General features: G+C 53.7%; 1 protein-coding gene across 3 annotated transcripts in view; it reads left to right on the forward strand.

Moving 5' to 3' along the window:
- LTBP2 (latent transforming growth factor beta binding protein 2) overlaps positions 1–24808 on the forward strand; it is a 105631-nt gene that overhangs the window by 63418 nt on the left and 17405 nt on the right. For all 3 annotated transcript variants that reach the window (XM_086709271.1, XM_086709269.1, XM_086709270.1), the window contains exons 9-18: positions 4447–4521; positions 7904–8026; positions 11710–11874; positions 12135–12350; positions 13454–13473; positions 14623–14662; positions 15372–15485; positions 17656–17784; positions 18440–18568; positions 22906–23025. In XM_086709271.1, the coding sequence (XP_086565397.1) occupies positions 4447–4521; positions 7904–8026; positions 11710–11874; positions 12135–12350; positions 13454–13473; positions 14623–14662; positions 15372–15485; positions 17656–17784; positions 18440–18568; positions 22906–23025 (1131 nt within the window). The remainder of the gene's footprint in view (positions 1–4446; positions 4522–7903; positions 8027–11709; positions 11875–12134; positions 12351–13453; positions 13474–14622; positions 14663–15371; positions 15486–17655; positions 17785–18439; positions 18569–22905; positions 23026–24808) is intronic.

Consider the following 24808-nt stretch of genomic DNA (forward strand, 5'->3'; position numbering starts at 1 on the left):
TTCTTTCTTTCTTTCTTTCTTTCTTTCTTTCTTTCTTTCTTTCTTTCTTTCCTTCTTTCTTTCTTTCATCATCTATCTCAAAATAAGTAAATAAAAAAAATAAACTTCAGCCTTCTATCCCCCCCACTAGATTGAAACTGACTTTTCTAGATTGGATGCTGCACTTGCTCTTACAGAAGCTCGTAGGTGGCCTCTGTGAGGTGTGGAGACAGGTCTCGGGGTCCTCTTTGGGATCAGGTCGGGGTTGCTGGCAAAATGGGAGTTTCACCAGGGACAGCAGCTTTGAAATGCATTCCTCCCCAGAAGCCTGCCTTCACAGATGCTTATCCATCCAACAGTTTCTCTTTCCTCCTCCTCCTCCTCCTCCTCCTTCTTCTTCTTCTTCTTCTTCTTCAACATGTATTTATTTTTGAGAGGGAAAGAGACGGAGTGTGAGCAGGGGAGGGGCAGAGAGAGGGGGAGACACAGAATCCGAAGCAGGCTCCAGGCTCTGAGCTGTCAGCACAGAGCCTGATTCAGGGCTTGAACTGACAAACTGCCAGATCATGACATGACCTAAAGTTGGATGCTTAACCTAACCAACTGAGCCGTCCAGGCACCCCCAACAGTTTCTCTTAAGGCCAGCAAGAGGGCAGAGCCCTCTGGAAAAGAAATCACTTTATAAGAAAAGCACATGAATCTGGACGAATGAATGAACACAGCTCTTCTCAGCTGCCACCTTCCCCAGGTTCTCGCGGTGCCCTGAAGGTGCCCGCCGTTGTTCCACCCTGGTTCCTGGCTTTAATCCCAGCTCGGACCACTGATCTCCCACTCGCTGAGGAAGCGGGGTCCTTCTGCCTCACGATTCCCCCCTGACATCTTGGTGCCACCCTGGCCTCCTGGCCCCTCTCTCCCGCCCGATTTCAGCAGAGCGGCACGCGAGGGATGTGGCCTTCGCAGCCAGAGGCTTGGGTTCAACCGCTACTCGGCCCCCTCTGAGCTACGCTTTCCTAATCTGTAAAACGGGGATAATGCTCCCTGCCTTGAAGGTCATTGTGTGGGAAACAGGATTCTATGTACCAGTGGCCTTGCAGCTCCAAAGCCCCGTCCAGACGTTCTGGCATCGGCCTTGCACTATTCTTTCCCACCTTCTGCTCCTCATAATGGTTGCAGGCTGCATCTAATCAGCTTGCTTTCTGAGTTTCTCCAAACAACTTCCCCTCTCCCTTTCCTCCTCCCTGTCCTCAGCCGATGCCACCGGGCCCCCTGCCAGGGGCGCTGACGTTTCCCAACCTCACTCCCATCCCTCTGTCTCAATAGCGGCGTGTTCAGAATCCTCATTTATCTCCACTGGGCCGCAGCCCAGTCCCCACCGTGGAACGACCTGTCAACCCTGAGCAAGACTGTCGTCCATAGCGGGAAAAGATTTTACAAATTCCACTGATGATTTTTTTGAATGTGAAACAAAAAATTAAGCTTTACTAATTTATATCCTTGCTTGGTCTCTATGGCAGACTGTGGGATGTCGTGTTTGGCCTGTGGAGTGTCCTCAGGGAAGAGAAGGTTCCAGAAAAACATGGCACCTCCTCTTGTTTGTGTCTGGCCTATCACAACACGTAACCCACAACAGTGCTGGGTTTACGGGGTCTTTCAATTATGTTGTCAGGTTTTAACGAAAACAACCCTCACCACGGGGAGAAGTGACTCTAAAAAAAAATTCCTGCAAAGAAACAGGATTCAAAATAATACTAATAGCATAATCGCCAAGTAATGATTTTTTTTTGTTTTAATTCAATGCTGCCGCTTCTCCTCTGACATGTAATCAACCATGTTCCAAAGTAAAAATGATCAGGACCTCTCACACATGACCCAAAATGGACCCCAGAGTCCAAATGATCAAGAAGGCTGTATGAAATAATATATCGTTAATAACAGACTTTGCCCTGGGGGCGCCTGAGTGACTCCATTGGTTAAGAGTCCAACTCTTGGGGCGCCTGGGTGGCGCAGTCGGTTAAGCGTCCGACTTCAGCCAGGTCACGATCTCGCGGTCCGTGAGTTCAAGCCCCGCGTCGGGCTCTGGGCTGATGGCTCAGAGCCTGGAGCCTGCTTCCGATTCTGTGTCTCCCTCTCTCTCTGCCCCTCCCCCGTTCATGCTCTGTCTCTCTCTGTCCCAAAAAATAAATAAATGTTGAAAAAAAAAATTTTTAAAAAAAGAGTCCAACTCTTGATTGTGGCTCAGGTCATGATCTCACAGTCGTGAGATGGAGTCCCTCATGGGGCTCCTTGCTGGGCATGGAGTCTGCTTGGGATTCTCTCTCTCTCTCTCTCTCTCTCTCTCTCTCTCTCCCCCACCCCCCGCTCGCACTTGAAAGAAAGAAGGAAGGAAAGGAGGGAGGGAGGAAGAAAACAGAATGTGCTGGGAAACAGCAGCTAATGATAGAGTAAAAGCCATCTGGATTAGAAACACATTTAAAAACTCCGAGATGCTCAAACTTTGCTGTATAGTTGGATGGAAGTATAGATACCTCTAACGTGTCTCTTGGTATTTGCGAGAATCTGTTTCCACAATAAAACACATGAAGAATTATCTTTGTGCAAGCTACTAAAGAAAGGATCAACCCCCAGGCATATATTCCCAAACGTTAAGTGACTTCTTGAATAAAAGTAAGCTTTTCCACCAACTCCGTAAGGGTCGTTGCTGATGCCCCGACTGGAATAAAAAGGAATCCAGGTGAAGTCATAGAGGTGGAGAGCACTCTATGGAAAATTCCCTCACCGCAGCACTCACAGACAAGCTATTGCCCCGAGGAAGTGAAAGTCAGAAGGAGACAAATTGCCAGAGGAAGTCATCATGCGGTTCACTCTATGAAACAAGACCTTTAACATCGAATGGCATCTTTATGGAACGTGATGTCAAAACATCACGAAAATCCCTGGACCCCTTGAGAATTGCGGGCTATGTCTTGGCAAAGAAATGGTCAGACTTATAGATGAGCTATTCTTTTGGGAAAAAAAAAATGGGTGTTTCACATCTGCTGCCTTTTTCTATGATGACAGATGGCTGTCAGTCATATGCTATCTGCTAGAGCTTTTCAACAAAAACCAACCAACCAACCAACCAAACCCCAAAAAAAGCCAAACCCTTCCAAGTATTCCTCTGGAGGCTGACACGCCAGTCCATCCCCCCAAAGGAATAGAAATGTCTTCCCTGTTTTTAAATAGGTTTTTCTTTTTCAAAGTACTTTTTTTTCTTGGGGCACCTGGGTGGCTCAGTCGGTTGAGCATCCGACTTCGGCTCAGGTCATGATCTCACAGTTCATGAGTTCGAGCCCCACATTGGGCTCTGTGCTGACAGCTTAGAGCCTGGAGCCTGCTTCAAATTCTACGTCTCCCTCTTTCTCTGTTCCTCCCCTGCTCATGCTCTGTCTCTCTCTCCTTCAAAAATAAATAAAAACATTAAAAAAAATTTAAAAAAAAAAGTACTTTTTTCTCTTTAACGTACAGGAGAACGTTGTGCGATCGGGTAGGGCAGGTGTCAGCACCAGAATTCTGAGACTTATTTCCTTGTTGGTCAGTCTAGAGTCAGACATCTGCCCGGTTTTGTCTGCTTTTCACTTCAGGCAGGGCTGCTGGTCAGGAGACTTGTACCACAGAGAGAACCTTTTGAAAATGGATGTTTGGAAACAGTTCCATCGTTACGGGATTTGTTGCTAGAAGCCAACTCCATTTGCACACTTAAAAAACTGGAAAACTGGAATTTTCTAATGTACCTTACATCTGTTAGGAACCACTAGCTGACCTCAGGGGAGATGGAAAGCTACCAGCCAAATTTCAACACCAGCATCACACAGTTGGTGAATTTGAGTGAAAAATGAATAGCGTGGTTTCATGAGTGCAATCAAGGATGGCCTTCTTCCATCTTGAGCTGAGATACCTTGTCGGCTATGGCAGCATTAACACCAAGTATCAAAATAAACAGAACTTGGAATTAGACTGTGAATTGTTGTGTCTAGAGGTTTAAAAACTAATAAAATAACCATCGTTATGTAAGATGTAACCTATTAGGAGAAGCGGGGTGATGGACACACAGGACTTCTCTGTGACTGTTTTTTGTAACTTCCTGTAAATCTATAATGACTTGAAAACCCCCCCAAAAAATTAGATAAATAAACAAACGAAGCTTGTTTAATCACATTATAGTGTATAACATTGATATATACAAGAATATAGTCACTGAGGGTCATTTCTAGTAAGAGCAAGTTGGGTCAAGGGTAACCTGGTGAGAGCCAGGGAAGGGATTGCAGCCAAGATGCCATCACAGCTACCCACAGTGGTACAGAGCCTCACAGCTGTGGGGTGGGACAGAGCCTCACAGCTGTGGAGTGGGTTGTACCCCACTTTTCAGCGTGGGTGACAGAGGAACCCAAGGGCCTTCCAGTGAGGCCCATCTATATCTTCACTCCTTAGCCTCGCCGGTGGTTGAAAATGGCCAGCTGGAGTGTCCCCAAGGGTACAAGAGACTGAATCTCACTCACTGCCAAGGTAAGGATGACCGGGGCCAGGGCTGGGCTTGGGGAGGGGAAAGGATGAAGGTCTGATGATGCCGGGGCACTACCCCCATCCCCAGACAGAAGGAATGGTGTCGCTGAGTGGTCTTCTCTGGGTACCGCTAAGCCCCAGCTTGGGATGCTATGGGGGCTGCTGGTTCCAGGAGCCTAAGGAAGTCGGGGAGATAATGATAGAGCAAGCCTAGAAAGGACCTGGGAGCTGAGCCTGTCCCTCCTCCCATCTCCACCCGTCCCCACTGGACCTGGGCCAGGTGGGTCTCTAGAGCTGTGGGTCTGTGTGTGAAGGTACTGCCCTGGTCCCTACATGTTTACTCACCTCCTGGGCCAATCTCCCTGGATTGGGAGGACTTTTGACTCCAGGATCAAGTCAGCCTGAGTTGATGGGGACCTCTGTGGACTTTCCCCAACACCGCACCTTCAGCTACTCATACCTGCCTCCCACAGCTAGGAGGGGGAAGAAAGAGGGAACAGGGGGCCATAAAGTCTAGCCCATGATCCTTGCTGGCCTGCTGACAGGCTCTCTAAGGCCACCAAGGCCTGGAGCACTCTGTATTACAGAGCCCCCAGAGGGGCAAGGCCCAGAGGCACCTTAGGACAGACGGGTGGGAGGTGGGTCTCAGCTATGGCTTTGTCACTACAGGGAGTTCCAGTGGAGATGGGGAGTGGGACCAGGATGACTGAGGGTCCAGAAGCCTTCACTGAGGGGCAGCTGTTACCACTGTGCCGCTAAGGCTCTGAGCAGGGAGCCGCTGTTGGCTATGGGCCTGGCGGTAGGAGCAGTGAGCAGGGCCTTCCAGCTGGGAGGCTCCTGAGGCTGGCAGAGGTCAGTGGGGAGCTGAGGCAGCCTCCCCTTTGGGGAACTAGACACACTGCTGTCTGTATGACTTGCTTTGAATGAAGCTGGGTTAGAGACAGGGGGTTGACCCAGATGGCTTCCTAGGCACCTCCCCCTGGAGGCTTCTTCAGGAGAGAGGGATCTGAGGGAGTCCAGGGCCGGGGTTGGGGGGTGGGGTGTCTAGGCTGTCTGCTGTGGGGTGCCAGGCCCAAAGGGGATTTCTGGACCATGGATAAAGTGCTTGGACCAGGCAAAAGGGCAGGCCTCTGACCCAGCCCAAGGTCAGACTCCCCTGGGGGCAATGGGGACTAGTAGACTAGACAGTGGGTGTGGAGAGAAGTCTTTAGTTTTGCCCTTGGAGGGTACAGTAGGGCCATTCATATCTCAACTGTCCCCAGTGGCCTCTCCTCCTGGCTGGTTTCCCAGTGCACAGGATTAAAGTTATCCCCAGGATTTCAAATGAGCTCTTAGCCCTCCCTCCACGGAGCCTCAGGAATATAGGAAGTCAGGGGGCCCTCCCCCAGGAGACCCTGCCCCCTAAAACTCCCCCTTCCCATGTCTGTGGGCTTGGTCTCCGTATCTGGGAGGGGACCTGCTCACCTCTACATCCGTGTGCATCACCCTCCTCTCTCTCTCTCTCCAGCCTTCTCTCCTTCCACGGGACAATTTTGGGGTCTTGTCATGAGCTGCATGTGTTGTGCTAGGTGCTTAGTACACAGTGACAGATAAACACAGAAGCTGCCCCAGGTGAATACAGACGCTTAAACCATTACACCCCACGGGAGAAGTGCTCTCACCGGAAAGAAGTTCTGGGTGCTGTGGGATCCCATGGTGGGGACCCCTTCCCAGACTGGGAGGGTAGGAGAGGGGCTTCAGGTGACACCTCACCTCGACTTAAGGAATGAGTAGAGGTGACCAACTAAAGGGGATGCGGGCATTCCAGGCCGAGGAAACAGCACAAGCAAAGGAACAGTTTAGGCCGGCTGGAGTACAGCCTGTGTGCCCACAGGAGACGACACAGACATCCCAGAGCCTCGTCAGGGCCAGCTGCCCACCCACAGGCTGTGGGGAAATATGGTCGAGGGCACTGGATGCACTGTGAGGGTTTAGGAGCTCCCTCTAGGAGGTGAATGGGGACCACAGGCATGTCAGATTTGCATTTAGGTACTTAGACACATCACTATGGCCACAGTCCAGGGGCAGGTGGGTCTGTTCCCTTTCCTAGATCTCAGTGGCATCTCCCCAGGCACCTCCCTCCCAACAGGGTATCCTGCCAAAGAGTAGTTGGGCCATCTTCTAACCCTTCATTCCTGCACTTACTGAACAGGCTTCCCTGAAGCCTATGGGTGAGCGTGCGACTCTGGTGACACTGGGTCGCCATGTCTAATCTCCCGGCCCTGGAGGCAGGAGATCTGCCCCTCACGGATCTTCCTCACTTACCATCATCAACAAGGGTGCCATCACCAAGACTTCTTGGAGCTTAGAGTAAGGGTTGGGATTTCCCCTTGGCAGGAAGAAGTTTCCAGCATGAAATGTTTTTGAGATCAGAAGGGAAGCTAATGTCACTCCCTTGTTTGAAGAACAGCATGTGCCCCCACTGGTCTTGGAGGATGTGTGGGGCCTGCCTGAGGCCTTCCACCTCCTGGAAACATAGCCTCTGGCCTCCTGCCTCCTCGACCTTGCTGGGCCCCTCTGTCCTGCGGATGTGTCCCCCAGACCTGCAGAGATGCTTCAGAGTCTCTCCAGGAAGGCTGAATAGGAGGGACTGGGCAGATGATTCTCCACTCTCCAGCCCGAACTGTGCCCTTATCCGCTCCCCCCGTATGCATCCCAGCATGCTACTTACTAGCTGGGTGCCTTTAAGCAAGTTACTCCTGGAACCTGCTTCCTCACCTATAAGATGAAGCCCCATGGACCTACTTGATAAAATTGTTGGTAAGAACTGAATGGGGTATCATAGGTCAGCCACCTCGCCTGGTACCTGGCGCATAATATGCACTCAATAAACATTCACTTTTAATATTATGACCATTATTACCAGTTAGTGGACTAAGTGATTTGCAATTTTTATCTTGTTTTATTCTCCTAATAAGACCATCTGGTAGTTACTATTTTTTTTTTTAAGCGTTTATTTCTGAGACAGAGAGAGACAGAGCATAAGTGGGGGATGGGCAGAGAGAGAGGGAGACACAGAATCCGAAACAGGCTCCAGGCTCTGAGCTGTCAGCACAGAGCCCGACGCGGGGCTCGAACTCACAAACCGCGAGGTCATGACCTGAGCTGAAGTCGGTCACTCAACCGACTGAGCCACGCAGGCGCCCCTGGTAGTTACTACTAATGTCCCCATTTTATGAATTAGGAAACGGAGGTACAGAGAGAGGGACCACACTTAATAGATGGCAGCTCCATTGTCTTTTTTTTTTTTTTTTTTGAGAAAGTGTTTGCAGAGCTCTGCACCGGCCCCTCCCCTCCGTCCAGCCTCGGTGGGGCGGGCGCTTGCTCACCTCCTCCAACCCCACAGATATCAACGAGTGCCTGACCCTGGGCCTGTGCAAGGACTCGGAATGCGTGAACACCAGGGGGAGTTACCTATGCACCTGCAGGCCTGGTCTCATGCTGGACCCGTCCAGGAGCCGCTGTGTGTGTAAGTGCTGGCAGGGGCCAGGGGTGGGGGACACAGGGAGGCAAGATGGGATCCTCAGGGTCCCCCGGCCAGGCCCAGAGCAGTAATTTCCCCCAGGCTCCATCCCAAGGCCCGGGACCTGTGTCTCAACCGGGAGCTGGGCCCGATGTACAAAACTGACCTGCCCCCCGCCTGCTGGAGCAGAGATGGTTACGACTTCAGTTTGGGTTTTTGGCATTTCTTTGGGGGCTTTGCGGCTGGGGATTTTCTGCTTCTGTTTATTCTCTAATCCTTTCTGTCCTATCTGTTGCCTCATTTACTTTGAGGGGGCGGGTGCGTGTGTCGCCTCTGTTCTGATGTCTGGCTGAGCTGTGGCTGCCTCTTCCAGGGCCCGAGCTTAGCAGCCTGGTCACTTGGCTGCAGCCCTTTCTTAAAGGGCCTGTCTGGAGCGTGAAGGCCTGCTGCCTGACCCCCAGGCCTTTCCTTAAAACGCGCATCCCTTATGGTTCAGAACGTGTGTCTGTATATGTGCATGTGTGCACCCCCATCCAGCTGTTTCCAGCGGCCTCTGTGGTTTCCTGCTAGGAGAGGCCCAGGCTGGCAGCACCCCCAGGTAGCAGGACTGACGCCACGGCCCAGACAGGGCTCTCCTTGGGCAGGGAGGCCCGACCAGAACTGAATAAAACCAGTCCCGACTGGCATTTGGAAAGTGGCAGCCCAGCTCAGCAGAGCTCCCTGGGGCTGGCCAAGCCCTTGGCCTACAAACCGCCAGGTACCGGGTCTGGGGAGGCCACAGGATGAGCAAGACTCCAGTGCCACCCAGAGGGAGCGTCCATGTGAAGGGAAAGAGGAGACTGGACCCAGTAAGCGTCTCCAGAGAGAGGAGACAGTAAAAAAGGCTTAAGAGGGGACGCCCAGAGAGTGAGGAATCCCAGAGTGGGGAGAACACGTCTGGCGGCTCTCAGGAAGACTTGATGGTGACCAGACATGTGATCAAGGCCTCAAGAGACGTATAGCACTTTCTTCTCATCTCACCCCCCACTTAAGATTCCTTTATTAGGCAGGCATATTTCACACCTGAAGTGACTTTGACTTGTTAGTGCCAGAAAGAAAGCCTTAATACAGGGAGGCAGAGATGGCCCTTGGGTGTTCTTTATTGTTTCTCCCTGCCTACTGTTACCCCCTCCAGCTGATGATTTACCTCCCTGTAGGCAGAGAGGGGCAGGCATGAAGTTTCTCTTCTCTTCATTTCTGAACTTTGCCCTCTTCCCTGCCACCTGACCAGGGCCAGTTAGGGCAGTCTACAAGGGTCCCTCTGTGCTGGGGCAGTCTCCTGATACTTTCAGCCAGGTCACCTCCACCCTGGGGCTCAAAAGGACCGAGTGCCACCACACTGGTGGTGCAGAGCCTGCTTGGGATTCTCTCTCTCCCTCTCCCTTTCTGCCCTTTCCCCACTTGTGCATGTGCTCTCTCTCAAAATAAATACAAAAGCTTAAAAAAAAATAAATAAAAGGACCGAGCCATTCCCTACAGTATTGCAAGGGAAGTAGCTGCTCGAAGCACAGATTATACCTGGAGACCCAGGCTCATGCACTGACCAGTGTTTGACCTGTGTATGTAGCACATAACCTTTGACAAGGAACCTTCACATACATCGTTGTGAAGAAAGTATATCAGACAGGGGGCGCCTGGCCCCTGTGACTCTTGATCTCATGTGACTCTTGATCTCACGGTCGTGACATTGAACCCCATGTTGGGTATAGAGATTACTTAAATAAATAAACTTTAAGAAGAAGAAGGAGAAGGAGAAGGAGGAGAAGGAGAAGGAAGAGGAGGAGGAGAGGAGGAGGAGGAGGAGGAGAGGAGGAGGAGGAGGAGAGGAGGAGGAGGAGGAGAAGGAGAAGGAGGAGGAGGAGGAGGAGAAGGAGAAGGAGAAGAAGGAGGAGGAGGAGGAGGAGGAGGAGGAGGAGGAGGAAAAGAAGGAGGAGGAGGAGAAGGAGAAGAAGAAGAAGGAGAAGGAGAAGGAGAAGAAGAAAGTATATTTATTAGTCAGGAGTCTTTGGGTTGCAAGTGACAGAAACCCAACTCAAACCACCACAAGCAAAAATAATTAATTGCTCCACACAACTGCAAAGTCCAGGGGTAGGTGTGCCTTAGGCTTGGTTGGATACAGGTATTCGTAGTGTCTAGGATGCCTCTTGCTGTTTTCTTTGTGTTGATTTCATAATTCCTTCAAAGGTGGCCACCGGACACTCAGACACTCCAGACCTACATCTCCCAGCCTTGCAAACTCCAATTTAAAAATGAGAAATTGGGGAGCCTGGGTGGCTCAGTCAGTTGAGTGTCTGACATCATCTCAGCTCATGCTCTCACGGTTCATGAGTTCAAGCCCCGTGTCAGGCTCTATGCTGACAGCTCAGAGCCCAGAGCCTGCTTCGGATTCTGTGTCCCCCCCACCCCCGTCTCTCCTCTCCTTGCACTCTGTCTCTCAAAAATAAATCAACATTAAAAATAGAGAAATAAAAAGCATCTCCTTTCTAATAATCCATGGAAAGTCCCAAAGCTAATTATTATCACTGGGCGTACTTGGTCAAGTGCCCATCCCTGACCCACTCACTGTGACCAGGGCTATGGACTCTTTCAGCTAGGAAGTGGAGTCAGCCTCTACTCCACATGGACAGAGTGAGAGGCAGGGTAGATCCCATAGGAAGCCAGGGTGCTATTACCAGAATACAGGGGCATAGATGCCAAGCAGGCAAAAACACAGGTGTCTACTCCCCATGGAGTTAACATCATCCTTATTTTACACATGAGGACGGTAAAGCCCAGGGAGTCACGTAGCTCCTGGCGGAGCAGGGATTGGAACTTGGCCTGCTGAGTCCTGGGCCCTGACCTGGACTTCCCCAGGGTCATTCTTTCCTTAGTTTTGAGTGTTGTCTTCTCTGCCCTTTTCTCGTCCCTTCGTCTGGCCCTACAAGGAAGTCAGTCCCTTCCAGTGTGGCATGGCCTCTTTGTCCTCCACTGAGATAACGTACAAGAGGATAATCTTTAATACTCATTATCAAAAGACGAGAAAGGAGACAATGGTGATGGTATTATCATCATGTAAAACCAGCATAGCTCACGCCCACGGTGGTGCACGGGATTTTGATTCGTGGATCTAACCATCCACCTACACTGGTCCAGCGAGCTTTTACTGAGCATCCGCATGCACCGGACCCTGCACAGGGTGCCTGGGCTACAAAGATGGCCCAGACAGGGTCCCTGTCCTCAAAGCTCCCCATCAAGCCTTTGGCTCTCACCTTGTCTCATCTCCCCAGGGTGACTCTGGCCCTAGAGCACACTGCTCCCCACCCAACCCCAGGCCTGTGGTAAACACTTGGTAACTTGGCATCTGGAGACAAGCACATACATCCCCATATCCTGCCCTCAGGCCCTCCGTGTGAGAGTGGGAATCAAGGGGCCCCTCAATCGGGTAACGCAAGGAGAGACACCAAAGGCTTCCACTGTGATTATTCCTCCCAACGTTCTTTTGAGCCCTTTCAGTGCCCAAACCTGCAGACTGAGACTCTGAGACTCGGCTGGGCCAGCTGGGTGTTCACTGCCAGCAGCCGCTCCCATCAACTGCCCCCCTCACCCACCCCCACCCTGCACTTCCCCCGTGGCTGGCCACCTGCCCACCCCACCTGCGGTATCTGTTGCAGCCGACAAGGCCGTCTCCATGCAGCAGGGGCTGTGCTACCGGTCGCTGGGGGCTGGCACCTGCACCCTGCCTTTGGCCCAGAGCATCACCAAGCAGATCTGCTGCTGCAGCCGAGTGGGCAAAGCTTGGGGCAGCAAGTGTGAGAGATGCCCCCTCCCTGGCACAGGTAAGCATCTTGCCCGGTCTCAGCTCTGGCCACCCAGGGGCTTCCTCCAAGCCAGTGGCCACTTTCTCCCACCTGGGCCTCACCTCCAGCCAGAAGACCCTTAGTCTCTTCCATCCTTCCTGCTCAACTCCTTACCCCACCCTGGGTCCCTCCTCCCCCGTTGCCACAATTGCTTGTCCCCCAAAGGGAGGGAAGGGAGGGCCCTGGGCTCCTGCAGGAACGGCACCTCTCAGCTTGGCCTCTGACCCCTGACCTTGCAGAGGGCTTCAGGGAGATCTGCCCTGCTGGCCACGGCTACACCTACTCGAGCTCACATATCCGCCTGGCCATGAGGAAAGCCGAGGAGGAGGAACTGGCCAGGCCCTCCAGGGAGCAAGCGCAGAAGAGCTATGGGACCCTGCTCGGACCAGCGGAGAGGCAGCCACTCCGGGCAGTCACTGACACCTGGCTGGAGGCCGAGACCGGCCCTGACAAGGGTATCTGGGCTGGGGGAGGTGCCTGAGGGATTCCCCTTCTCCCTCAAAGGGCCACTGGGTGTTTATCCTGGATCCATGGCTTCCCAACTCTGGAGCATTAGGGGAGGGAGTTTAGAGCAGCAGCGCCGCGAGCCCTGCTCTCCTGGCCTGGCGGGATGGGAAGGTCTCACCTCCTTCCCTTCCTATATGGGGTCAAAGGTGCCCACATCCCAAGGGTTGCCGGTGGAAGCGGGAGAGGTCAGCCGCAGGCCCCACCCCAACCCATCAGGCCTTCCTGGCCCCTGGCCCCTGGCCCCTGGTCCCATGGCCCTGGCCACACAGCTTCTGGGGCTGGTGCTTGCTTCAAGGCCTGAAGGTCTAGTAGAGAGACCCTGGGGAGTCTGGGCACTGTCGATCCCCTCCCCTGGCCTTAGAATCAGAGTGCCAGCTCCAGCTCAGTCACCTCGGGCCGGGGAGGCACAGGCTGGAAAGAGATGGCCTGAGGCACCCCTGGCAGGAGCCCCAGGAAGCCAGGCTGCAAGCACACCCGGGTCACTGGTAGCACCGAGCGCAGGAGGCCAAGGACACACTAGGACAGGACAGCTACGTGATGGCCAAAATTGCTCCAGGAATCTGGAATAGACAGGGAAGTCCAGACAGAGCCCCAGTCATGGGAATTGGACGCTGGCCAGGCCAGGAGCAGCTCTTCTCTTTCTAGAACTGTTGCCCTGGGCCGTAGCCCACGGCAGAGGGTGGAGTGACCTGGGGTGGCTGGTAGGCTTGAGAGGGAGGAGGTGGCAGAACAAAGAGGAGAGTTACATCCAGGACAGATGGGTGGATGGGCCCGGGAAGGGGTGGGACTCCCATCACAGGGGCCTTAAAGGAAGGCAGGAGGCTCCCTCTCACCCAGGGAGCCACGTCATAGGCCCTCCAGACCTGGCCTTCTGGGGTCTGTGGTGGCCAGTCCCTGCAAGGCCAGGAGGGGCAGAGGCTGTACTCTCTCCACCGCTGACCTCTGGGGACAGGTCAGGAGGTCAGTGACTGAAGGAGCCTGGCCGTGGGTGGAGGGAAGGAGGCGGCCCGGCTCTCCTCCCTGAGCTCATGCTCTCACCTTTCCTTCCCAGGAGACTCCCAGGCTGGCCAGGTGAGTGCATCCAGGGATCGGCCAAGCGTGACAGAGAGCGGGGCAGGGTAGCCACTGAGACTGCAGGGCACTGTCCCCTGAAGGAGGAAAGGGAGGCAGAGGGGTTATGTGTGGCGTGTTACCTGGAGAGACGCTGGCATTGGGGTGGGGGGGACTCACCCAAAGACCTAGTTTTACCCCAAGGGAAGTCAGAACATCAGCTCTTGTGCAGGCAGTCTCTCATTTGGGGTGCTCTGGGGCCCCCCTCAGAAAGGAAGTTGGAACAGGTCCTGTACTGCAGCTAAGGTCTAGAACTGGTTCCAGACGAATTCTGGACGCGGCACTTTCTGAGCCTGGTTTGCTTGCACCGCAGGATCTCCCCTGTGGGTGGCTTGTGGGGAAGTAGAAGCAGAGATGTGGCTGGCCTCACGCCCCTTCACTCCCTTCCCTGCACCCAGGATTCCCCCGGGAAGAACCGAATCCTCCCGGAAAGACATCCCACAAGAGTGAACCTGCTTTTTCTCTCGCCAGTCTGCCGGTCCCTACCCTGTCCCCTGCCCCTCCAACCTGCATACCTGACTGTCCCCAAACCCCGTTCCTCCAGTGAGCTGCTTCTCTCCCCAGAGCATCACATATTGTCCTCCCAGACCAGAGTCCACTTCTGCGTCCGCGCAGCCCCCAGCCTTGCTCCTGGCCCGCTGTCGTCCCCTGCCCCTTCTCTCCTCCTGGTTCACCGCTGCTGTCTGTGAGCTGTGGTGAGGGACGCCAGGGATGGCCTGGGGGACTCGGATTCACCGCACTGGTCCTGTGACCCTAGGTAGGCTAGTTGACCCCTGGAGCTTCTGTGACTTTATCGGGGCTCCTAGCATTGAGATGATCATTGAACATTGCTGGCGCGACACAGATCTGGCACACCACATACATCAGTTCACTTAATCGTTACAACCTACTCTCATAGGATAGTTGAGCAGATTAATTCAGACAGTGGACATAAAGCGCTGGCAGAATGCCCAGCATCTAGGAAAAACTCCTCAATGCCTGGAATGAATGAGAGAGTGAGTAAGTAAAGTGGACAGGAAGCCCCGGGGGCAGGGGTGAGTGTGATGGAAGAAAGAACATCAGAGAGGTGACAAAGGATCCAACTGTGACTGTCTCCTCTATTCTGTGCAGGTCACAACCAGTGTTACCCAAGTACCTGCCTGGGTCCCAGGTGAGTCCCTCCTCCTAGCAGCTCCCAGGAAAGAGAGACCGTAGAGTTTGTACCCTGGGCTGAGGCACGGGGCTCATACCAGATGAGGTCGTGGGTGGCGTGACACGCGAAGGCTTTTTTTTCTGGGTGCTCCATACACCTAAGGTGCTGCAAGGTCGGTGAAAGACACCGAGATGTTTTGCGAATATTTCCCTAAACACCTTTCCGCATTTCACGGTGCCACTTAGCATATAAATGAGACCAAAGAGGAAGCACTGATGAAGCAGGGGCCTGTCAGGTCCCCGGAGCCCTTCCCCGGGGGCCTGTGTTCCCTTGGGAAAAGGTTGGAGCTCTGCAGAGGCCAGCTTGCAGAGGGTCACTGGGGTTGGGGACAAGGCACTGTTCAGGGGCTCTGTCTCCAACAAGCTAGCTGGCCTTGGCCAGGTGGTCGTTTCCACGAGCCTGTCTCCTGACCTGTGAAACGGAAGCTGAGACTGGATGTCCTGGCGGACCCATTCGAGCTCTCAGATTCTCTGACTCTATTTGGAACAGACAGATGGGGAAGTCAGGACAGAATCCACCCTAGGCTCCACCCCTGGTTCTCCAGCTGGAACGGCAGGAAGAGGGAAGGGCCACTGCCAGCACCTCTGGAGGGCACACTGTCTGGGGGTGGGAAGGCAGGTGGCCAAGGGGCCATGGCTCATCTGCTCTCTCCTCTCCCCCACCGCAGGCAATGCCACAGAAAGACCAACACCACCACTGCCTGGACAGGAGATTCCAGACAACCCGGAAGAAGAGCGAGTGACCACCCCCCATGACGGGCTGGAGGCCCCGGGCCCCTCAGGTACCTGGCCGTCAGCCTGGCGAAGTGTGGCTGGTCAGAGCCAACTCTGGGGCCTCCTCGCCCACCAGATGAACGGTCTCTAGTGAATTCCTGATCATCTCATCCCAGGGGGCCCCTAATGAACACAGCAGTCCTGTCAGGAGCACGAGTCAAGTGGGGAAGGAGAAAGAGAAGGGAGGCCTCGGAGGCTCCTCTTACTCAGAGACCTTCTAGGAGAACCCGGGGGCCCTCGCAAGGAGCCTCCGGGAGCCTGGCTCCTCCCGGCTGTTGACCCTGAGTCATCTGAGTGCCCCGGCAGCGAGCAGCCTCCTGCCCACGGGGCCGGCCAACTTTCGGGAAGGAAAGTGGTTCTGTTCTCAAGGTTGTTTAACTGTCGGGGAGCCTGAGCTCCCCCTCTCCGGTCGGCTACAATGGCGAGGGGTGCGGGGTGGGGGAGATCCCTGGCAAATCCACCTTGCTCTGCAATGCGCCCTCCTCAAAGGCTTATTGTCTGCAGAACTGCTGCTCCCTGTGCACAGGTGTGCTCACACACGCGTGCCCTCACGTGTGCCCTCACGTGTGCCTCGTCAGGGGCTGGCTGATCTCTTAACCTCACAGACTGAGCTTACGTCAGGGGCGCGAGTATTTCCGGAGTCCTTCCACCAGAGAGAGAGACCAGGCTGCCGGGTGGAAGGAACAGCCCAGAGAGTGTGGGGTGGAGGAGGGGCTGGCCTTCCCAGGCCCGAACCGGGGGTGTCCTGCCACCCTTTCCAGGACCTCCCTCCTCGGTGCTCAGTGCATTGCATCAGGGAGCATCCTTATCCCCCTCTGCTGGGCAGGCAAGATGAGCTGGGTTAAGGGGATCCGTTGGGGATTCTCCGACCAGAAAAATGGTCCTGGAGGCAGGGACAGGGGCGGGGCGGTGGGGGGGGGGGGGGGGGCAGGAGGAAGAGCCCAGGTGAGGCTCATCAGTGGCTCTCAGCTCTGTGGAGGGACAGAATCCCCCCTCCGTCACCACCCACAGCTTAATCCCCCTTCTCCCCTGCCTTCCCCCAACCTCACCCCTCTGGGAGCATACATAGAACCTGGCAGGGGGTCCCCATAAGCCCCCCCCAGCTGACCCAGACTTGGAGCCAGGCCAGGGACAGGCTAGCCTTGCCAACAGGCCGGTATGCACATTCGGTTCTGTCCTGCTTAGCAAACGCCATGAAGCCTTGCTGTGCACCAACACAGGCATCGCCCCAACCCATTCCCCTGGGCCTCCAGGGTGACCTCAGTACTGTGGGGCAGGGCAGGGGAGCCCTGGGTATGTGGGCTTCCGGCCATGACCTCAGGACAGACACAGAGCCTGGACGTGTCCCTCACCCATTCATCCAATCAGTGGTTCATTCAGCATGCTCTAGGTGCCAGGTACACTGCTAATATTAAGGACACAGTTCAAAAAAGCTAGAGTTTCTGCCCTCTATACGGCCTCAGCGCTGAGTCCGGGTGGGTCAGCAAACTGTTTCTGAATTCAGCACCCACCTCCCCACTTTTTACCCCACCACCCAGGGAGTCCTCCTTTAAATTACTTCAACAGGTTTCTAAGAGCCCCCGGCCCGTGCCTCCCGCCCTGTCCGTCAGCCATTTGCTACCTTTCTGAGCAAGATGGCATAGCCAGATGAGTGGTCTTTTGGAGACGGCTCTGATCATACCCCACCTTGCATGACACCCTTTCTCATAGGCCTGTCTGAACATGGCATTCAAGGCCTTGTTCAGTTGGCCCCAGCCCACTTCTCCTTTCTTCCTCTGGCAGTTCCCCCCCAACACCCTGCTTACCAGTGCTGTCTGTCTGTCTCTGGGACTGTGGGTGAGAGCCATGCCCTCATTCAGAGAGGACTTCAGGTGTCCAAGGGTCCCCCTGCTGGGACATGGCCTAGTGGAGCCCACTGGGTTGTGGTCAGGGGGATGTACTACTGGGAGCTCCCCGCTGGGACTCAGGGTCCTGGGGGGAGTGCCATGGGGTGTTATACAAGGCCATGCTACATGTGGATATGGGCGGGCCCAGCCAAGAGAGGAGTGAGGCTTCTGTGGGTCCTCTGAGGCCCCTGTGCCCTGTGTCCCACTCTCTCCCCCCCCCCACCCCACTGCCCCGCTCCCCTGCCTTTGCCTATCCTCGCTCCATTATGACCTCTGCCTCGCTCTGTCGCAGGCGTTGACCGGTGCGCCGCTGGAGCCACCAACATCTGCGGCCCTGGAACCTGCGTGACCCTCCCGGACGGGTACAAATGCATCTGCAGCCCCGGCTACCAGCTGCACCCCAGCCAGGCCTACTGCACAGGTATGCACTAGGGCATCCTGGGCTCGCTCAGTGACTGGGGACAGAGCCAAGAGTCCAGGCAACGGAAGGCCCGAGCACTGCTGTGTGCTCCGAGGAGTTGAAAAAGAATGCTGTGGCTGTAGACAAAGCTCACCTGAACCTTGGGGAGACCAGTCTCCGAGAGCACCATCCGATGAGTCTCCAGGACTCCGGAAGAGTGCAAAGCTCCTCAGGGCTTCAACCCATTCCTGGAGCCCTCAGCTCTGAGATCAGCCCACGCCTCCAACTAGCCATCTTGCTGCCTACAGGGCAGACCAAGGCCTACCCTAGTTGGAAATGTCTCCACTGACCACCCCCTCCATATTTTTATTCAAGAGAGAAACGTCCACTGTGCCTTGAAGGAAAGGAAGTGGTCAGGAGGCCACTGGGGGAGGGGGACATGGGCAGGGAAGAAGAGCTGGGCCACTGGCCCAGGCCCTTGGTTCCGGAGTGGGCCCTAGGGGCAGACTTCGTGACCCCAGCCTTAGAGATTTTTCGTCTCCCTGGCCTCCTCTGTTCCCTCATCCCCTCCTTGACCCGCAGCAGCATCCCCTGTCCAGCTCCTAGCATGGGCAGATTGCTGGCAGGTGCCCAAAGAAAGGTCTCCTGACCTCCCTCCCCACCTTCCTCTGCTCAGATGACAACGAGTGTCTGAGGGACCCCTGCGCTGGAAGAGGGCGATGTGTCAACCGAGTGGGTTCCTATTCCTGCTTCTGCTACCCTGGCTACACGCTGGCCACCTCGGGGACAACGCAGGAATGTCAAGGTAAGCCAAGTCTGCCTCATCCCTGGGATAGGCACAGGACCCCCCTAGAGAGTACTGAGGTGGAAGAGGATCCAAGCATTCACAGCACCCAGCCACTGCTCTGCAGTGTGTGGAGCACGCGAGCTGTGAGAACAGAGACTCAGGGCAGTGACCTGGCCCTGGGAGGAAGCCGACCCCTACGCTGAGACCAGAAGGAGAGTTTCAGACCTGCAAGACTGCAACATTCAAAAAGGCTCCGAAGAGGTGTGGCTGGAGCTGAGAGTGTGAGGGGTCTGGGGACATGGCTGGAGATGAGGACTAAAAGCCTGGTCCCCAAATTCTGAGTGACTAGGAGCCGCTTTCATTTTGGGTAAGGAAGGAGACGCGTGAGGACACCGACTGGGACTCCTGGCAGACGGGGGAGCAGACTTTGCAAGAGGAGCGTGGGTCCTCAGCAGCTCAGAGACCTGGCAAGTCTTTGTGCTTCCCTGGGAAGGCCTGGCCCCCCGCACGAGGCCCCCGGGCAGAGAAGCTTCCAACACAAACCCTTGACTATCCAGCATTTGTACTGCAATGCAAAAACCCTCTGCATACATTTTTATGAATGAGCTCACAGAGAATATGATGAGGCACTTTCCAAGCAGGGCCTTAAGATGCATAACCCAGCTGGAACACTTCACGGGAGAACTCTTCCTGAGGCTCGCATTGCTGGTTCTGGCTGGGGCAGCCCAGCAGTCACCCACAGTCCCGCCCTGGAGGCCAGGAGGCTGTGTATCCAGACATTACCAGGGACCCCAGGTTCTAATCCCCCAGAGATCTCGTCTGCAGAGACCAAGCCCGTCCGGGTCTCCTCACCTGCTATGGGGGAGAGGGAGTAGGGGAGAACAACCAGCTAGCTTAATCAGGGTGGGGGATTGCACTTGACGAAGTGCATTGACGAAGCTCATCTTCCCAGCCCCAGTCGGTAGAAATCCTTACCCATTTTATAGTTAAGCAAAGTGAGGCTCAGGGAAGTGAATTGAAATGCCCAGGGACCTCGTACCGAGTTGTGGCAGAGCCAGAAACAGAATCAAAGTCATTCTGGTGTCAAAGCATGGTTTGCTTCCAAAAACATGCACAGCAAAGGAATGGAGAAAGCAGAGAGTGTTCCAGAGAAAGGGAATGAACCATTTCTACAGAGGGCAGAGTAGTGACCAAGCCTGGCAGGCTCTGGGAATAATGATAAATCCAGTGTGACTGGAGCATGTGGTATGTGGAGGAAGTGGCAGGAGCTGAGGCCAGTGTGTGAAGTCTTGAGTGCCAGGCTGAAGGGTTTGGACACCATCCCACAGGCAGTGGGCAGCCAGTAGAGGTTTATAAGCAGAAGGTGGCGACGCACTCAGCTGGTCCTCAGGGAGGTGACTCAGCAGCACTGGCCGGTGCTGTAGGTCAGAGGCGCTGCTCTCTGTGGGTCCAGCCCAGGGCACCGGCCCCAGGAACAGGCAGTGGCTGCTGCCGGGAATGGCGTCACCGGTCCCGGATGTCTCCACCAGCCCCGGCAGCTGGGGAGGGAGGTCAAGGTCAGCTTCAGTGCTTCGCCCAGTGGAACCTGGCTGCCCCGTGATGGGACCTTATTCGGGATAACATCCCCTTTCTAAAGTCTGCCAGTCTTATGAAGCAGCATCTCATTATTTAATTATGTGTGAATTATTTCATTAATTTGTGTAACGAATTAATATAAATTATAAGTTTCCAGAAGTAAAATTAATGCAATTGATTATTATAAATTGTTTGCATGTTAAATATTTTTTTATATTTTTAAGCTTACTTATTTATTTTGAGAGTGGGGGAAGTGCAGAGAGAAGAGAGAGAGGGAGTCCCAAGCAGGCTCCGCACTGCCAGCGTAGAGCCTGATGCAGGGCTCGAACTCACGAACCGTGAGATCATGACGTGGGCTCAGATCAAGAGTCAGACCCTCAACCAACTGAGATACCCAAGTATTTTTTTAAAACATTTACTTCGCAGGGTGCCTGGGTGGCTCATTCAGTTAAGCGTCCAACTTCAGCTCAGATCATGATTTCATGGTTCATGAACTGGAGCCCCACATCAGACTCTCTGCTGTCAGAACAGAGCCTGCTTCAGATACTCTGTCTCCTCTCTCTCTCTCTCTCTCTGCTGCTCCCCTGCTGGTTCTCTCTCTCTCAAAATAAATAAATAGACTTAAAAAAAAAAAAAAACCATTTACTTTACTAATAAATATGAGCATCTCTTCGTACATTAGCCTTGGGGTTTCCTTATCTGAAAATTGCTTGTTCCTTTTTTTTTTTGCTCAGTTTTCCAGTGGCTGCTGGTTTTCCCTGGGGCTCTTTGGGAGTTTCTTGTATATTCCAGATACTTGCCTGGGTTTAGATATTGTAACTCTCTCATTTCATCCTCTGTCCGTTAACCTTATCCACATGTCCTTCTTTTTAACAGAAATCCTTAATTCTAACATATTGAAATTCACCTTTTTGCCTTATTTTTTATGCTTTTAGGGCTTTATTTAAAAGGCCACAAAGATATCCTTCCACGCTTTCTTTCGTAAAAGTTAGTTCACCTTTTACAGCATGTTTTAATCCATCTGGAGTCTGTCTGTACAGACGTTATGATCTGGTTTTGTTTTGGTTTTCTGTTTTTTGGGTTTTTTTTTTTTTTTTTTTTTCGTTTCTATGCCTGTCGCTCTGCACAGAGCAAGTCTGCTTTCTCAGCCTCGTCTATCAGTCGCCCTGGCCCTGCCGGTCTGTGAGCTCTTCCTCAAGTACCCATGTGTGGTTCTGCCTCTGAGTTCTCTTTCCTCTTCCCCTGGGATCCCAGCTTCTCGAAGTGAGGATGAGTTATTTCAGAAATGCCCGGAGAGGTATTGCAATGCAGGCTCCAGTACTGCGAGGGCAGAATCCCTGGATGTGGGCCCGGGGGGTGTGACTTTTACACCTTCTGCCAATGACTCCGCTGGGCACTACAGTGGTACAAAGTACCACTCGGATGACAACACTGTCCATAAACAAATGATTAGTATTCCATTCATGCAACGAGAGCACTATTTGGGGTTCTGTGCTGGACATTCAGGACATTCAGATAATAAGAGCCGTTCTCAGCAGTCGGAGAGAAAAAAGCAAGTAAATGAACAGTCACTATAGTGGCTGAGTCCTAGGGGAACCCTGGGGAGGGACATATGGGGTGGAGGGGAGAGGTCAGCCTCACCTGAGAGACGAGTAGAAGGCAGCCAAGCTAGTGGGCAGGAAGCCACTCCGGACAAGCAAGCAGGACATGCCCAAGTTCAGGAGCAGGTCCTGTGTGGCTGAGGCTAGGAGGCAGGAACCAAGGTGGGAGAAGCAGACGGGGCCAGATCGTGAAAGATCTCACATGCCAGGCCTAGGAGATCAGATGTTATAGGGTAGGTTTAATGCTAGAATAATAATAGCTAACATTTCTTCGGTGCTTACCCTGTGCCAGGCAGGCACTGTGCTAGGCCCTTCACTTGGATTATCTCTTTTGATCTGCGTAGGGACCCCATGAAATGTTTGAACCAGTGCTGGGGGCCGGGGGGCAAAAGTAAATCCTCCATTGATTTGACTGTGGGGACAAGGAATGGGGAAGGGCCAGAGCAACCTTGAGTGGGTCAGTTGAACCAGTCCTTGAAATGGAGGTGGGACACTGCTGACCATTGAGGCAAAGAAAGATGCTCCAAGTGGAGACATTTGTATGAACAAAGGTTTGGTGGCTGACCAATAGGGACCAGCAAACACAGCAAGGCTGGGGCCGAGCGGCAGAGGCCTTGTGAGCCATAATGAAGCATCAGGGAACCCCAGTAGGGATTTAAGCAGGGGAGTCGCATGAGCAGGGTCAGACTTTTGAGCCACTGTGGGGCACCAGTATGCTTTGGGACAGTGGAATAAACCACTTCAGTAGATTCACGGCTACCTAAGATGCTATCTTTCTGGCTGTTTAATCCCTAACCTTTGAGAAGGCCCTTAAGAACTCTAGGATCAGACCTCTGGAGGATGCATTGGGGTTCATGGGGGGGTGCTTTATTGGCCTCCTCGGATCACGCCATATGGATGGCCGCGTGACCTCAAGACCAGCCTTTGCCTCAGGGTGGGAAGACAGCTTTGAGGGTTCCCAAGGGCCTTGGGAGAAAGGAACTCAGGAATTTGCAGGGGCCTGAGCTAGATCAGTCTCAGAGCTGGCATAGGAGCCCCCCCACCAATCACAGCTGCAGCCAGGATGCCTTTTCCTGCCTGGGCCTCAGCACGGGCATCCTTGTCCTGGGCCTCTGAAGGGATGCCCCGGGACCCCTGCAGGGCTGACGCCAACCCAGGACTTGTTTCGTGTGTTCACAGACATAGACGAGTGTGAGCAGCCAGGGGTGTGCAGCGGGGGACAATGCACCAATACAGAGGGTTCGTACGACTGCCAGTGTGACCAGGGCTACATCATGGTCAGGAAGGGACACTGTCAAGGTAAGAAATGGGATGAGGGAGGGCAGGCGGCCGCCCTACCCATCTCTTGGCCCCTCCCCAGGCGCTGGCTAACCCCACCTCCCCTTCCAGCTTCTCTCCGACTGGGCCCCTTGATGCTGAGCCCACTCTAATGGACAGAGATCTGTCTGGGAATTCTTGAGGCCTTCCATCCCCTTCAATGATATTTTCGCATCCTGTCTGCCCCCCAAAGCAGGGGAGCACAGCAACTTTATACACTCGAGACCCCGGGAACATCCCTCCGTACACCTCTTCCCCTGGCCTTGAGTCACACTGCTCTCCTATATGACAGAGGAGAAGCCGGTCTCTCTGGGAGGTGCTTGCGGCCTCAGCCATGACCGACTTGCTAAAGCTTGTTAGGCCATGAGCTCCTCAGGGCTGGACCATATCTTTAGATGACCCCTGTGCACACACCTGATAGATGTCCCGCATTGGACAAACGTTAGCAAATGCTAGCTGAATGAGTAAATGAATGAAGAATGATTGATGGAGCCCCAGTCCTTGCTCCCTTTCCCAGGCCCTGCCAAGAGGTGGCTGTGACATTGCCAATCAGTCTCCCCACAGACTGGCTTGGAGCTGCCACTATCACACCAGCTCCTGGCAACTCTCCCACTACCGCCTCCTGGCCAGGCTGGGGTGGCAAATGCTCGAAAGAGGCCTGGGTTGTGTGCGAAGAGTGGTGGAGACAGGAATGAATGAGGGTAAATCAAGGCTCTCTCTGGAAAGAAATCCTGTCCTGGATCTGAGGTTAGGACCAGACACCTCTCAGCCTCCAGGTTCTTCCTGGCCAGGACTTGCCTGATTGCACAGGGTCCTGGAGGTGAGGGATGGGCTTTTATGCCTTATGATGGGAGGGTGTGCCTTCCCAGTGCCATTAGCAAGGAAGCCAGGCCCGGGGTCCTAGAAGGTCTTAGCAAAGGGGAGACATGGCTGGGGGTGTAGGGCAGTCTGCCCCCCCCAGGGTGTCACCTTCTCCTCTCAATGCCTCCCTCTTGGTGATTTCCCTTTCATACTCTGGACTACAAATGATCAAAGCCAGAATGGCCTCTCTTTGTCCTCATAAGCATGATGGAGGCACACAGCCTGGCATTTTCCAGGAGAATGGAGAGTTGATGAGGGCCTACTATGTGCCAGGAGGTGTCCTAGTACTTGACAGATTACCTCATTCAAGCATCACAACAATACATTTAAAAAAATTTTTTTAATGTTTTTTTTTTTTTGTTTTGTTTTGAGAGAAAGAGAGAAGGACAGAGTACAAGCAGGGGAGGGGCAGAGAGAGAGGGAGACACAGAATCTGAAGCAGGCTCCAGGCTCCGAGCTGTCAGCACAGAGCCCAACACAGGGCTCGAACCCATGAACCATGAGATCATGACCTGAGCTGAAGTCGGACATTTAACTGACTGAGCCGCCCAGGCGCCCCAGACAACATTACAGATGTGACATTAGACTTTATTAAAAAGAAAAGCAAACCCAAAGGAGATGAACCAAGAAAATACCAAGACATTAAAAAGATCAGATTTATACAAACCAGTCCATGTTAAGGGCATAGGCTCTGTAGAGACAGGCCTGGGTTTGACTCTTGTCTTGACATCTGAAAATGGAAACCATAATGCCCATCTCGGAGGTTCTTGTGAGGATCAAATAAGCTAACACGTACAACAAGACTTTCAGTGAATACGGGGGAGTGTTTCCATCTGAAAGCCCCGTTCTTTTTTCACCTCTAGACACCCCTCACACTGCAGTCCACGCCTCCAGATTGTCCCCT

The sequence above is a fragment of the Puma concolor genome, chromosome B3 (assembly GCF_028749965.1).
Source record: "Puma concolor isolate L17-30 chromosome B3, mPumCon1.1.hap2, whole genome shotgun sequence".
NCBI classification, from domain to species: domain Eukaryota; kingdom Metazoa; phylum Chordata; class Mammalia; order Carnivora; family Felidae; genus Puma; species Puma concolor.